Source organism: Apteryx rowi, unplaced genomic scaffold, assembly GCF_003343035.1.
Source record: "Apteryx rowi isolate R43461 unplaced genomic scaffold, aptRow1 scaffold_285, whole genome shotgun sequence".
In the NCBI taxonomy this organism is placed as follows: Eukaryota; Metazoa; Chordata; class Aves; order Apterygiformes; family Apterygidae; genus Apteryx; species Apteryx rowi.
This window is the reverse complement of record NW_020449252.1, coordinates 956,310-971,054: the sequence shown is the minus strand read 5'-3', so window position 1 is coordinate 971,054 and position 14,745 is coordinate 956,310. Positions and strand designations below refer to the sequence as shown.

At 35.1% G+C, this 14,745-nt stretch overlaps 1 protein-coding gene across 1 annotated transcript in view; it reads left to right on the top strand.

The window, feature by feature from the left end:
- The first annotated feature begins 1,844 nt into the window (after positions 1 to 1,844).
- Positions 1,845 to 14,745, top strand: part of IL1RAPL1 (interleukin 1 receptor accessory protein like 1) — a 356,120-nt gene continuing 343,219 nt past the window's right edge. The window contains exons 1-2 of the mRNA XM_026069048.1: positions 1,845 to 1,893; positions 2,830 to 3,109. Of these exons, the coding sequence (XP_025924833.1) occupies positions 1,845 to 1,893; positions 2,830 to 3,109 (329 nt within the window). The remainder of the gene's footprint in view (positions 1,894 to 2,829; positions 3,110 to 14,745) is intronic.

The window sequence follows — 14,745 nt, the reverse complement described above, 5'->3', positions numbered from 1 at the left end:
AAAATACTGACAAATTTGTCTAATGCTTTAAAGCATGGGATTCTCTTTTCTAGCTGGCAGATCATGACTTGTCACATTACCTGCTTCTTACCTGGTTTTGTTCATGTTAAAGAGAGGCCATAGATAATTAAATTTCACAAAAAGTGAATGAGGATCTGTTTCTAAAGCTCAGGTTTAAGACAAAACATACAATATAATCCCATGACATTATGGGCATGCCAGTGTTCATATTTGCTTGAGCTGCTGTTCTCTTAAGCCATCTGGTAATACATACTGATGCAGTTAGTGCCAACAAACTACCAAGTAGAAAGTAGTTACATTAAAATGTAATGTTGTTTGTACTTTGTGATACGAAGCTTTTATGCAATTCTAGGCATTTAGGAGTTTTTGATTTGTATTTTCTTTCTTCATCCAACTTAACTACTGAAGTAACTATTTTTTAGAGCTTTAATGTAAATACAATGGCTATATATTTATTGTTAACATTCTCTTTAAAACTCAAGAGCTGAACTTTTAAAAAGATAATTTGTGCAAAATTTTGGAAGTGTTCTCTCTTTTTTGCATATGAGAGTAAAATGTCTGCTAGCATGTTTGTCTAGGCTTACTCAAGTAGATTGGAGATGATATCAATGGGTAGTTCAAATGGGTGGTATCAAAAGGGTGGTTCTTGCTACTTTTTCATGAAGAATACCATGCTGAAATAAAGTCAAGGATATCTGTTCTGCATAGTTTTTCCTTTATTTGATGCAAAGGTGTGAAATAGAGTTGGTATTATTCTGCAGAATGTTCTCATGGATTCATCAAGCTCAAGGAACTGGGGACCACTAGGACTGAATATTCTGAGAGAGAGCATGCCGAGCAGACTAATATAAACCTAACCATAGTGACTTAGATAGTGTAAGGCAAGATTACGATTTGATAATAAAGTATGATGAAGCTATTACCTGCTAACTTATATAATGGAATTAACATTGCTTAGAGGTGCATTTTAATTCATTCTTGACCGTGGGGATTTAGAAGTAGAGTGAAATAGAACCAGATCAGAGAGAGACTGCTCTTTCAGAAAGGTAAAAAATGAAACGATCAAAAATGTAAATGTATTCTGAAATAAATGGAAGTTGGTTTCTTAAGTCCTATTGGGAAGCTAATAGCACAGCCTTGTCTCTATTCACTTTAATTTCTGCAAGAGTACATCTATGTCTTATTAGGGTCTGGTAAAGAATGCTGATTTTAGGGACTGTGGGGTAGGAAAATTGGAGCAGGGCCATATTATTGTCCTTTTCTGGCCTTAAAAGTAAACACAGAGGAAATACTCCAAGGATATATGAAATATTTCACTATATGAATTCTGTTCACTGTGCAAAAATGATACGAGGTTTTTATTTTTTTTTCCTCTTTCAGTGTTGTATTGTCTTAGGTTATTACTTATGCAATGGTATCTAGTGTAAACATGTTTGTGTCTTTCTCATATGTCACTGTGTATGAGGAGTACTGTGGTGCTATCCACACGAAAATCTCAAAATTTCCCTTTAAAGTGGAATGTTTTTCTCTCAAATAAGAGATGAAACCATTTTCTGTTTTTAAAGTGATAATACTGCTTAATCTTGAAGAGTAGCTTGAACTCTCCATTAAAATCAGTATTCAAGTGACTCTAGGGTGGAAGGCACGTCACATGAATTTAGATATGCAAAAGTTGATTGCCTCACCTAAGCTAGTTATCTAGGCTCTTGTAAAGTCAACAAAGGGAAGTGAACACTTCAAAGACCAAATGTTTTTGCCAGTCATAGATATCCATTTTAACATGAAATACGTTGTCCTTTGGATGTACTGATTGTTTTCAACCGATGGGAGTGGGAGCCTGTATAACTAGCTCAGGTTGGACACCAGCCAATGGTAATGAATTCTCACTGTTGAAACTCCTTTGCAACAAAACTTAAGCTTTAGATAGGAAAACATTGTACAAAGTATCTGTTTTCCTTTTGTGTTTTTTTTTAATTAAAAATAGTTAATTTTTTAAAAGAAAGTAAAAAAAAAAATTCTAGTATTCCCTCCTGAGGAGCGGTCATTAGGAGCTGGATTGATCCAGACTGACAGCTTGGTCTATATTAAACAGGTGAAGAATGTCGTAATTATTCTAGAATTATTGCTAGCTGGGCCAAGAACAAATAAATACATGAGTCATTTTAATTAATTTGTATTGTACTTCTGGAAAGTCAGGAATTCTAAGTGAGATCTTAACTTGCTTGTGAATAATCCATTGAAAATATCTTCAGTCATTTTCCTGGCACTCTGTTTTTGCATAGGTGCCCTTAACTGCTCTTACTGTTAAGACAGTTTCTTCTCCTCCTTTAGATCTAACCCAAACTTTTACATTCTCAGCTTCAAGCCAAAGCTCCTTGTCCTAATGTCTTCTGAGACTAAGTAATTCCCTTCTTTCATTTATATTGTTGCCCTGAAGGTTTTTGATTAATGCGTTTTACTGATTATGACGCCCTGTGTACAACATGGCCTTGGTGTTGCGCTAATTTGATTCCAATATTTTATAGCAATTCATGCTGGAGTTCCACAAGAGATGAAAAAGAGTAATTGCTTGCTTATCTCAGAAATTATCAAGATTTACCACTAATTCTCTCAATAACTCTGTTCCTCAAAGGAAAGTAAATGATGCTAACAGTGTGGAAATGCAGTTAATTTTCCAGTGATCAAAAGAGTACTACTAGTCACTCAATGGACTATTCTACAGTAAAGCTTGCTTTATAGCTATTGCTCATGTGTGCTCTCTGAAACCTTAGTAATCTCATTCTTTTTCTTTTTCCTCTTCTATTTTAGCTGATGGATGCACTGACTGGTCTGTGGATTACAAGAAATATCAAGTTCTAGTGGGAGAACCTGTTCGTATAAAATGTGCACTGTTTTATGGATATATTAGAGCTAATTACTCCCTAGCCCAAAGTGCTGGACTCAGTTTGATGTGGTACAAAAGCTCTGGACCTGGAGATTTCGAGGAACCTATAGCTTTTGATGGAACTAGAATGAGCAAAGAAGAAGACTCCATTTGGTTTCGGCCAACAGTGGTACAAGACAGCGGGCTTTATGCATGTGTTATAAGGTACTATATTTTAATATATTGCATTTTAATGACACAGATACCAACTGTGGGGATATTTACACTGAGACTTTTGTGGCAAAGAAAAATGCTTTCTGAGTATGTTCCCTTTTCTTCTCCTCTTGCTGTCCCTTTCCCTTTCATGCTTAAGTAGAAATTATTGTTGAATGAATGTGTTGAACATTTTAAATAATTTATAAAAAATTTGGCTATTTATAACAAAATGTAAAATTTTTACATCCAATCCCACCCATCATGGAATTCGTGTGTTCCTGCCTCTGCTTTGATTTAACTCTTACAATCAGTCTTCTAGTGCAAAAAATTCATTATGCAAATTCAAATGTAATTTTCCATGAATTTTCCTCAATTTTTTTAAATTCACCTTTTCATGTAAAATTTTGTGCCAGTTATTTTGTGCCAGGTTTCTACCACTTGTTGTAAAATGGTTGCATCGAGGAAAATGGAATATGATTATGGTAAAGTTTAGACATTTTTACAGACATATATCCTCCCCCATCATAGCTGGTTTGACCTGGTGATGGGGGCTGGGTGCCAGATATCTTCCAAAATTATTTAACCTTCTGGTGGATAAAGCCCTATCACCTTAACTTTGAATAGATTCCCATTCCTTCTTTGTGAGACAGATGTTCAGCTTCTTTCTGCATCTCTAAAGTGGTTTATACTGAGACATTGTTTCCAACTCTTTGCAATTAAAAAGATCATCTAGGCACTTTCATATTGTCTCACATTATATTTGTACGAGATGTGAAACTATGCAAATTGTGCATAAAAGATACAGGGAAGATTCAGTACTAATTATTCAATGAGTTGAAACAATTGGTTATTGTACTTAGATGAACAGATGAAGCAGTGTTCCTCTCTGTCTCCATATCTATAAAAACAATTTTTCTACTCATAGGCTTTAGAAACTGTTAAAAAAGAAAAAAAAAATAAAGCAGCTGAGTGACTAGACTAGGAAGGCACAATGAAGCTATTCTGACATTGCAAAGGATATAAGAAAAATTGTTTCACCAATACCTGGAGAGTCTAGTGATGTTTAGAGTAAACTTTTCTGGGGCAGGGGGGTAGCAGGGAATGCTGTGTCGCATGTGGTATAGGAATTTTTTACTAGATGTGTTTTATAAACATTTGTTCTTTGGGCTCTTTACATAACCCATGAGGCATTCTGAATCATGTCATTTGTTCAATAGCATTTTCAGCAGGATTCTTCTGATGATGATTTTCTTAAAAAACAAAACAAAACTAAGCAAGTTATGCTGCTTAAGGAGAATATTTATTTATGTTTAGATGAATATGTTTTCAGATAAGTGTACAGCAGTAGCCATGAAAATGGAAACATTTATCTTTAATTATTCAATAGTGCTATTTGAAATACCATAATTAATCTCCTCTGCTTAGAAATAGAAAACCTTAAATATCTCATATTGCACTTTGCAGCAATTATGAATAAATGCTGAATTTAGATAATCAGCCTTTCTGTGAAATTTGCTTATCATATCAGCCTGTATTTATTCTCTTTATAAATGGATTTCTTTTTAATCTGGAGGTAAGGGCTTGTTCTAATTTGCTTTAGACAACATATTGCTTTTTTAACATATGCCTGATTGTCCAGCTGACAGTGATTGTATATAGATGGAAGATATATTAAAAAAAAATACTAATTTGTCCATTATCCTGAATGCTCTTATGAAGAGTTACAAAGCCTTTCAGTCTGAGTAGACCCACTGGAATAAGCAGGTATCAGCTAAAACATTGGTACAAAAAAGTCTGTGCTTGTTGTTACATCAAATTTTTAGTTTTAGATACTTCTGACAGAAACTTTCAATTGTATAATGAAGATGGTTATTGGTAGAAGAGAGGCAATCCTCATTTCACAATCAGAGAAATACATTATTTTATCTGTGATTTATACTGACAGTTAAAGGATACTTTCAAATAGCACTGAATGCCCATGTAGAATCAAGTTTAAAACAGAGTACTTTAAGTTCCTGAGTTAAACATGTATTTGATATTTTTAATCAGAAAAAATAAAATGAATTACTCAGGAATATAGTGGTTCAATTTTTTCTATTGTTCCTCCAGATTCTTACACTAGAAACTGATCATCTGATGAAAAATATGAGAGGTTGAATTGATGCAATCTGGCAAAATTACGTAGTCTATCTGTACTTGCAAAGTTATTGCTGTAGACATAGCTAGAAAAAGCTCTCACTTCCAATAGTTGTCTTCTGAAATCAGAATACTCAGCCCTGCTATCACTGTATACATTAATTTTGGTAGAGTATAACAAAGAATCGGGAGAAGGGGTAGTGAACAAGAATGATAATTTCTTGCAAGAAGCAAAATGGTGATTGCAGGGATGGGATTTAGGAAATTTTTCTTGCAGATCTGAAGTTTTTGTTTATTTTAATGAAGAGAGCTTTAAACACCTTCAGAATGATGTTATAGGCTATTTTAGTTTTGAAGACTGAGAAGCTCAGTGAGGAGGCAGAAAATGACCCAGTAGCAAACTGATGATCAACATGGTGCTTACAGTAACTTGTGAAGGAGAGCAGGGTGAAGAGAGGTGCATATAATGACAATAAGGGCAGACAGTGCAAATGGGCAAAAAGCAGACTGTGCTTTAAATAAATGGCTCTGCCTAGTTTTTATGTTCCAGACTTACTGCAAGGGGTGGAATAGTCCAGTACTTATTTTCTTTGCTCACCAGCTTGTTTCTTCTTCACAATTCTCTATCTTTGCTTCTGCCAACAATAGGGAAGAAAAATATATCTATTACACAGGGAGTGTAACTGCTGGAGACTAAAACTGCTGGAACAGACAGCATGGCAATAAATGAAGAATATTAAAAGGTTTTGGAAGGCTTTGTGGAACAAACTACTTTCTGACTACAGTAGAAACATTGGGTTTTCATTGAATAGAAAAGTGCACATTTTTAGAGGAATTAGTCTATGGATAATAGTGAAGGCTGACTCTTTTTACTCCAGAAGTGAAGAAATAACCTTCATCTTTGTTTGCTACTGCTTGCAATACTGTCATCGTTAATTTCTTATCTTCACCTTTCTTCCTATGGGAAGCTGATTGCCATAAGAAAATGCAGAACATTAAGACTGAGCCTTATTATCAAGGACCTGCTGCACACGCATAGCTAAGGGAGAGAATATAGACAGAGTTAAAAGTAGCTTTTCAGCTTACTATGGTCAATGAAAAGACTGTGAAGCTAACAAATGTATGGTCTTACACAGTGCTTTAAAGAAAGGAAATAATATAGTTTATTTTAGGTACAACAATGTGTCAGTGTGCTCACTGCAAACTTAAGGAAGCAGAAGTTACAGAATATTAAGTCTTTCAGTGGGTGTGACATCACAAAATTATCTCTTATTTATCCTATATGGGCAGCAGCTAAAAGTAGATAGGCCACACAAAGAGTTAATGTACATATTCAACAAAAGCTCTCAGAAATTGTATTACGTCGGTACAGTGCAGTTTCTGTCAGACTTTGCCTCCTTTAATGTTGCAAAAAAGTTGAAATATTGTTGTTCTTGTCAAACTGACATCCCTTCATGTTTTCATCTTTTCCTTCCCTGCCTGGAAATTTTTATTACAGTATCTCTAATAATGGTCCAATCTAACATCCACTCAGGTCAGTGGGGGACGAGGAGAAGGCTGGATTGTTATTTATGTTAAGGTGCTACGATGGGTTGTATTGCAAAAGATGAAATAGGTTTCTGTGATTCATTCATCCAGAGTTTTACATTGCTATGTCAGTTAAATGGTGTCTAGAAATCATCTTTATCACCTCATACAGGGTATGTAGAAATTCAGATGTCTTTTTAAATCTGAATATACTCTTACCATCTAGTTACTCTGTTGCTTTTAAAATCATGTTTTAAAGCAAGGTTGCTTTTATGTCTCCAACTAGAAAATCTCACTGGTTAGACCTAGAGTTAATGTTTTTTTCCTCGTAGAAATCAGTGTCAACTTAAACCATTGTCCTCCATTTTTCCTTAATAATGGTGGTTCTACCATCTCAGTTGCTTCTCTGTAGACTGATGTGTTTGGATATTTATGAATGTTAATTGCTTTGGTAAGCTGAGATAGCTTACCAAATAGCATGGAGAAGAATGCATACCAGCAAGTATTACTAGTCTTTTTCCGATACATCAGAGTAGCTATAAAGTAAGCACTCAAGCCAGAAAGAAATAGGTAACCACAGAGGTTAACGTAATGCATTATAAATTACATTACAGATGTCTGTTAATTTTCATGAAATGCCTTTTCCAACTTTTAACCCGTTTAAAATAAACTCATTAGTTATTCATCAGCCTTAAAAATACTGCCTATAGTTCATTTGGTAATATCAGCTTTGAAGGTTCAAATTCAGATTGGACTGCCAGGTTCAAGCTGGGAATAGCAACTATGATGGAAAAGGTTCAAATCTATTTTCCATGCCATTCAGAAACACAAATGAGCATCTGCTTGAAAATCTTTAACTATTTTTTAGTCACGTGCAAATCTAGCATTTTAGAGGAAAAGGAAAAGACTGAATTATTCAGAAAAGCTTATGGAGTTTTCTGTTTTTACTTCTGAAAGGGGAAAATAGAAACAACCCTAAGGTGCTAAAACAAAGTCAGAGCATTGGCCAGTTCTGTATTTAGCTTCATTACCCTTGCTATGGCCTTGTACATGTGAAGATAGAGATCTCAAACATAACAGTGCTTCTAACTCATTTTTAAGGTGAGCTTTAATCTTTGCTGTTTAGCTATCCTTTTAAATATCTCTGCTCAACTTAACAGCAGTTGCATCTTTTATTTTTATATTTACATATACATATATGTTTACAAACACACACATTCTGTTGCTGAATTACATAGTTTCCCTGCCATATAGTTCAGTTAATATATAATTTCTGTTTGAGATAGGAATAGAAAACCTTTAGATGTATTTTAAACAGTAACTTTCTCAATATAATTTGCTACTAAAACTTCTTCAAATTATTTAAAAAAAATCAGAGGCTGGGAGATTGCACAAGACTTTATTTGTAATGTTGTTCTTCTGTTTTAGTCTGAGGCATGATTTGAAAAAAAAACTGTGATGGGTGTGAATTTATGAAAAAAATAGTCCTGTATCTTCATCGTGGAAAAATTCATTTCCATTTACATAGCATAAGATTAATTTGTTAGGTAGGATGTGTTCCAGTATTTTTGTACTTGAAGATGATCAACATAGGTTTTCTGTACTTTAGCAGACCTAAATTTGACAGATCCTGACAATTAACCAATGTAACCAGTTAACTATTTAGTTATAGGTGACTAGTTAAAATAATTGCAATTATATGAAGATGCATTATTATTATTAGGACATGGTAATTTTGTGAAATAAACATGAAGTTATAAATATGAAGTTTAAAATAAAAGTATAAGCAGTATATTTTTAGAGAAAATCCTCTTTGTTTTGGGGAAAAAAATGGAAGTGGCTATGTAGCCTTCCCCTCCTGGAGTTACTTGTTCAATTACTAGGATTCATTCAGATACAACGAAGTCTTGTTCTATTCATTTTATGAAGATTTAAAAATAAATATCTATTTACATATACAATTCTATTGGTTCCTGACATTGTACACGGTCATATTATGTATATACACAATTGTTCAATCCATTATCAGAAGTATTGAATACTGAATGTGTAAGGAAATCTTTGCTTTGGTGTAGGAAATGGTGAGCCTAAGAAAATATAATGAATTTTTCATAAACTTTGTGCAAGTACTATTTCTAAATCATCTTGAATAATGTAAAAGCTGTTTACAAATGGGAATTACCATTTCATGATACCAGTCATTTCTAAAATCTGTTTTACTGTAGGAGGGCTTTTCCTCTGGTCATAAATACGTATAAATATTTTTATTTCTTTATAAAATTTTACCAATGACTAGGTTAACATAGGCAAGTCATGAAATATAAAATAGCTTTGTTTCAGAAAAGATTAAGTGTTCAGATAACAACTAGACATGAAATCTGAATGAAAATCCAAAACAAAAAAGAAAAATAGGTAGAACTGAAGTCTTACGGAAGTTCATTTTACAAGTTCAAAAATATGGTGTTTCCCAAATGAAATATGCTGCATGGGATCCCTGGTTACATTTAATTGTGCCAGTAACAAAGAAACCTGACAATGGATGAGAGAACTGAACTTGCTTAAATGAAGACCAAATAAGCTAGCAATACAGAGAAATAACTCTCAGAAGAGCTATTCTATTAATTCCTTTAAGTAAATATAATCACAGCAGTAATTAACAGAAAAAGAGCACTGGAAACAGATTAAAAATGTCTCTAAAGTAATTTGGAATGCAGACTTGCATGTTTTCATAATTTAAGTTTATTGTGATGTTTCTGTTTCTGAGTGAAGCCCAGAGGTCCCCTTTTAGAGCAGTGATCCACACAAAGAATTTCGTTTTGAAAGCTTTAACAAATACACATTCATAGCAATATGGGAAGAAACCTGAGGGAATGGAAAAGGAAGAATAGAAAGAAATAAGAATGGAGATGTCTGCCCCGTCTGAGTTGCACAATGTTTGAACTGCCATTGCAGCTCTTTGAAGAGAAGTCATCAAGCCTGACAGCCTCTTGAAGTGGTGGGCAAGTTCAGGAGAACATTTACTACGTGCAGGACTGGCGCCTTCTTAGGTGCCTTCCCTTTGCCTTGCCAGGGATTGGGGAGAGCAGACCAGGCAGTTGACCCTGTTTTTCTTCTGGTCGATTTCTGAGCTCGTCTGAACTTTTTCCAAGGTCTTCTCCTTCTATGAAGGTGTTCTTTAACCATAGCAAGGTCTCTTGTGGTGGTCAAGGTGTGACTCCTTTTCTAGTGCATGCTTGGCTAGATTAGTAAGAGATCCAATGGTTTAAAATTTTTTCATTGCAACTCTACAGAAGATGATTTGGTGAGTATGAATATAACTTTCAGGTTGACATTAGGAATTTATGTAGGTTGGATTGCTGGGGCTTACCCCAAGTGCCCTGTACAGATGGGAGAAGTAGTTGCTAGTTGCCAGAAACGAAGGAGATCTGGGATTTTCTTGGTGAAGTTGACGCTTTTGGGAAGCAAGGTGGATTGGAGACTCCTCTTTCACCATTCTTCACCCTCTGATCCTGCAGGGAGTCAGCGTCTGCCATTAGCAGCGTTGTGGTATGTGGGAAATACCTTTTAACTCTGTTAGGACAAAACAAACACCCAAGACAGAAGAGGTAAACAGGCGAGCACGGAGAACCTCTTCTCATTGTTAGATTAATAGAAATTATGCAGGCTGCTGCAACTCTGTCACGTGCGTCTGCTATTGGCTTGTCTCAGTGAGAACTTGCATTTAAAAAAAATGTCATGGTAGTGATTAGATAAAGGAGCAATATGATCTTTACAATAGACAGAGTTATGATTTTAAATGAATAGTTTTGCTGGACTAGATGTAAGCAAGGCTGAGAACTAAGAGAGACAAACTAGAGAGTAGTTTTAGGTGAGAGTTCATTAAAGAATACATTAATTTATAGAGGAGGAAAATAGGTAATGGCTGTACTTGTACAGAATAAGGGAATGGTTTTGATATTGGGAAAGAAAAAAATTGGTATCTTTGACTGGACAGAAGTTATTGTTAATGCCCCATTTTAAGGACTCTGAACTTACTCAGGTGGCAAAGACAATGCTTGAGAAGAGAATTATTTGAAGAAAAGCCTTTGATGTGATACCAAGTTTCTTTTACCATTCATTCTTTTGTTGCTATTTGCAGAAATATATTAATGTAACAATTTATTCTGTTGTTTACATCATTCTACTAGCCTATTAATTTCTGAGAGTACTTTTAGCAAACCAGTTTCACTTGCCTTACTTTGATTGTGATGTTTCTTCTTGTTACAACTAAGTTAGTATTTCTGACCAAAATGGCAACATTTCAGTCTCATTTCACTATAATAATAAAATTTGTCTGTGATGTCTGTTTTTGCAGTTGGAACTTAAGAGATAAAAATGCTAACCTATGGTGAGGTTGCATTAATGATGCATTGCTTGTAATAAGAAATAGAGCTTCTCTTTCATTAAACCGAAGGCAATATCTTGCCCATTTTAGACTCTCCTGCTAACTAATTTCATCCATCTTAGAAAAGGAGCAAAAAGTATATGAAATTATGGAAGAAGTGGCCTAACAGCTATCCTTTTAACAGATGTGGGTGAAGGAGAAAATACAGATAAAGTTAATTCCAGATATTTGGTATTTAAGTCAATAGTAGATAATTTTCCTCTAGGCACTAGAGAAAATGGAAGACAAAGGCAAAGAAGTAAAATCATTTTTGCATATTTTCAAAACAATAGCTTCAAATTTTTCTTTGTCTTCAGAGACTGTTTATAGATTTCTTCCTATTTCCTTTAACAGAATGCAAAGCAACCAAGTTGTATAACTGGTAACAACAGGGCCTCCTACTTTCTATATAACCATTTATGTTCACTCTTAACATCTTATTTCAAACTGTATTTTGATCCTGTCATGCAAATGTTTGCTTCTATGTATATAAACAGCCAGCAGGTATGGAATTCAGTTTAAATATCTACATGTGAACTGTTTTCTTCTTTCACTGCCGTTATTCTTCACAGGTGAGAGAGCAATTTAGCTCAACTTAAAATAGATATCTAAGGCCTGACTGAGTTACACAGAGATAGGTATCTAATGCTATTTTAGAGGTGCGAGGAGCATATCCAGGACGTTTGCAAGGGTCTAGCATATCTGGCACAGGAACTGCAGGAGGCTGGACAGGATACCATTTAACATCCCAGATACCACTACACACCACTGCTTAGGTAAATGAATTGAGTCTTTTGTGGCTTTTCCCCTGAATCATTTGGTAGGGCTCCATCAGCTACACTGGCAGTTACAGTAGTAGTTTACACATAGCACACAGGTATGTGAGTCTTAGTGAATCATTGAAATGAAAGGTTGTGAACTGAAAATCACAACCTAAATTAACTTCATTTGTATACTCATGCCACATACTTTGAAATGCATCGGCTGAGCTGAAAGTTAAGGAACATATCCCTGTGTTTTGTGCTATGCCATGAGACTGATATTTTAGAATATTAAATTTATTTGAAGAGGCTATAATTTAAGAATGTAAAGTGATTGAATTAATTTATGATCTAAATTCTTATGAAATGCAAATCTAAAATAGTGACTGAGGCTCCCAAAATTCATCAAGCTGACTTAAAAGCCATGAGTTCAACAAACAAGACATTTTTCTGCAGTTAGATTAACATTTCCAAGGTTTCTGCACAAATAAATATTAGAAATGCTCCTTTAGAAAAGAGGAAGAAAAGCAGCAGCTGAGATTCTTTAGTCAGACTCCAGGATGCATCAAATATTAAATGACTTGTGGTGAAGTTGTACAAGACTTTTTCAGAAGGGGTCAAAATGGAAAGGGTATGTGTGCTGTAACACAGGAAGATTACAAATATGGAAGAGAGACAGAAGGGAACCTGCTTACCTACTATTTTCTGGTGCCACAATGGTAGGAAGAAGTAAAGTTGGGAAGAATGTGGTGTGTTTTCAGGATGTCTCTGGAACAGCTCAAGCCACCCCTTGTTTCCCACAGCAATTAATTAGACTCTTCCCCCCAAACCAAAGCTGACCTTAAACCAGTTCTACCAGTACCCTGAGATACTTTCACGATACTTCTTCTGATCCTTGCTTCTGTCTTCTCTCCCTTTCAATAAATCAGAGAAGGGTACCCAGTACAACCAAAAATGAATAAGAGGTTGGGTGGCCCCCAGCAAGCAGGAGATGGAAAAGGTGGAGCCCAGACTTTTCCCGATCTGCAAAGACCTGGAGAAAAAACATGACTGCTGCCCCTCTTTCTCTTTCTCTCCCCTTCAAGCTCCTTCTCTATCTTGATCAAACTGCAAAACTTTCAGGTTTCCAGACCTATGAGTTCCTGTTTTTTCTGCTACAGGAAGTAAGCAGAAAGAAATCTTCCAGGCAAGTCCTCGGGCTGGGGTTTTATTATGTCAAGGAGACCAAGTAAATTCCAAGTCATAAAGCAGTGTGTGTTACAAGTCCTAAAGATGGGCTGATATGAAGAAAGAGAAAATTGAGTAAATGTAAGTGGAGAGCATGGTGATAAAAAATCAAAAAAAGACGAATGATTTTTTTCATATCTTACCTATGAGGAGAAATATTTCAAGTAAATTTAGATGCAGACCAAGCAGACATTTGGAAACTTGTTATTGTAAGAACAAAATCATTGAAGGGGAAAAGAGTGGCAAAAGTTTCCATGAAAAATATGTAGAATGTAGTGAAGTAAAAACATATCTTTTTGTTTAAATTTTCCAGTATGTCTAATAGATTCTTTTCTGGTAGTCTGGTTAAATAATTTTTCTAAAGTTCTAGCTCCTAGTGAAAAGTCCCTGCAAGAGATTTTTAGCTTTCATTTTTCTGAAAAGAACTTTTAATGGTAGTATCATTGTTCCAGAGGAAAACTGGAAAGCAGTGAATCATAAAAATTAAAACCGAAGAAAGCTTAAAAGACATCACTTAGCACATACGGTTGGCTCAAGGTTTCTCTGAACTTTCGTCAGGAATAAGTGCCTGGTTCTCATTAGCAATACATACATGAAAATGAGTTATATCAACTATACTACATGACCAAAATGCAAAGTTTTAATTGTAAGAAGACTAGAGAAATACAAAAAAGGGGAATAATTGCAAGATAAAAGACTGTCTTGATTATTTTGAGCCTGACATCAGTGGTTTTCAACATAACAAATTTTGTGCCTGTTCTTTTCAAAAAAATTAAAAGTATCTCTCATCAAAAAGATACAAGACGCTAAGTCAGGGGTGGAGGGAAAAAATGGGTGAAGAAGAAATTGAAGAATAAATATATTAGTCTGCAGAATGTTAAATGCAAGTTATTGATATTCTTTTCCTGGAAAGCCTTGTTCTGATTTGTTTTGGTTTCACTTTTTTTCTTTCAGTCTCCAAGGTCTTCCATAAAGTAATAAAGAAATCCCTCAGGTTCTTTCTAATCATGTCTTTAAACAATTTTTGAGTGGTTTATATTGATGAAGCCTGTGGATTTTATTTATTTTCACTGCAGCAAGGTTTTGTTACATGGGAATGGTCTTAAAGAGTGTTGTCTATTAAGATGCAAGTGTTAATTTATCATAGTTAGTATGTTTTTAGAGGTATCATCCAGTAGTCACAGATGTTTTGATCAAAATGCTCTAATCGGAAATTCTACCAACAAAAACAGAAACATGAGAAAAGTTCCCAAGGCAAGTCTCAGGTATCTATTAATACTACTACTGGAAAGACTATGCATCATTATTCTGTTAATAATGATATTTAACATTCATGTAATGCTTTTTTTCCTTATTCAGAATGTAATTAGACATTGAAGGTCGGGGGCAGCCTTGGCTGCAGTGACCATGAGATGGTGGAGTTCAGGATCCTGCGAGGAGGAAGCAGGGCAATAAGTAGGATCGCAACCCTAGACTTCAGGAGAGCAAACTTTGGCCTCTTTAGGGACCTACTTGGAGGAATCCCATGGGTKAGGGCTCTAGAAGGAAGGGGCGTTCAAGAGAGCTGGTTA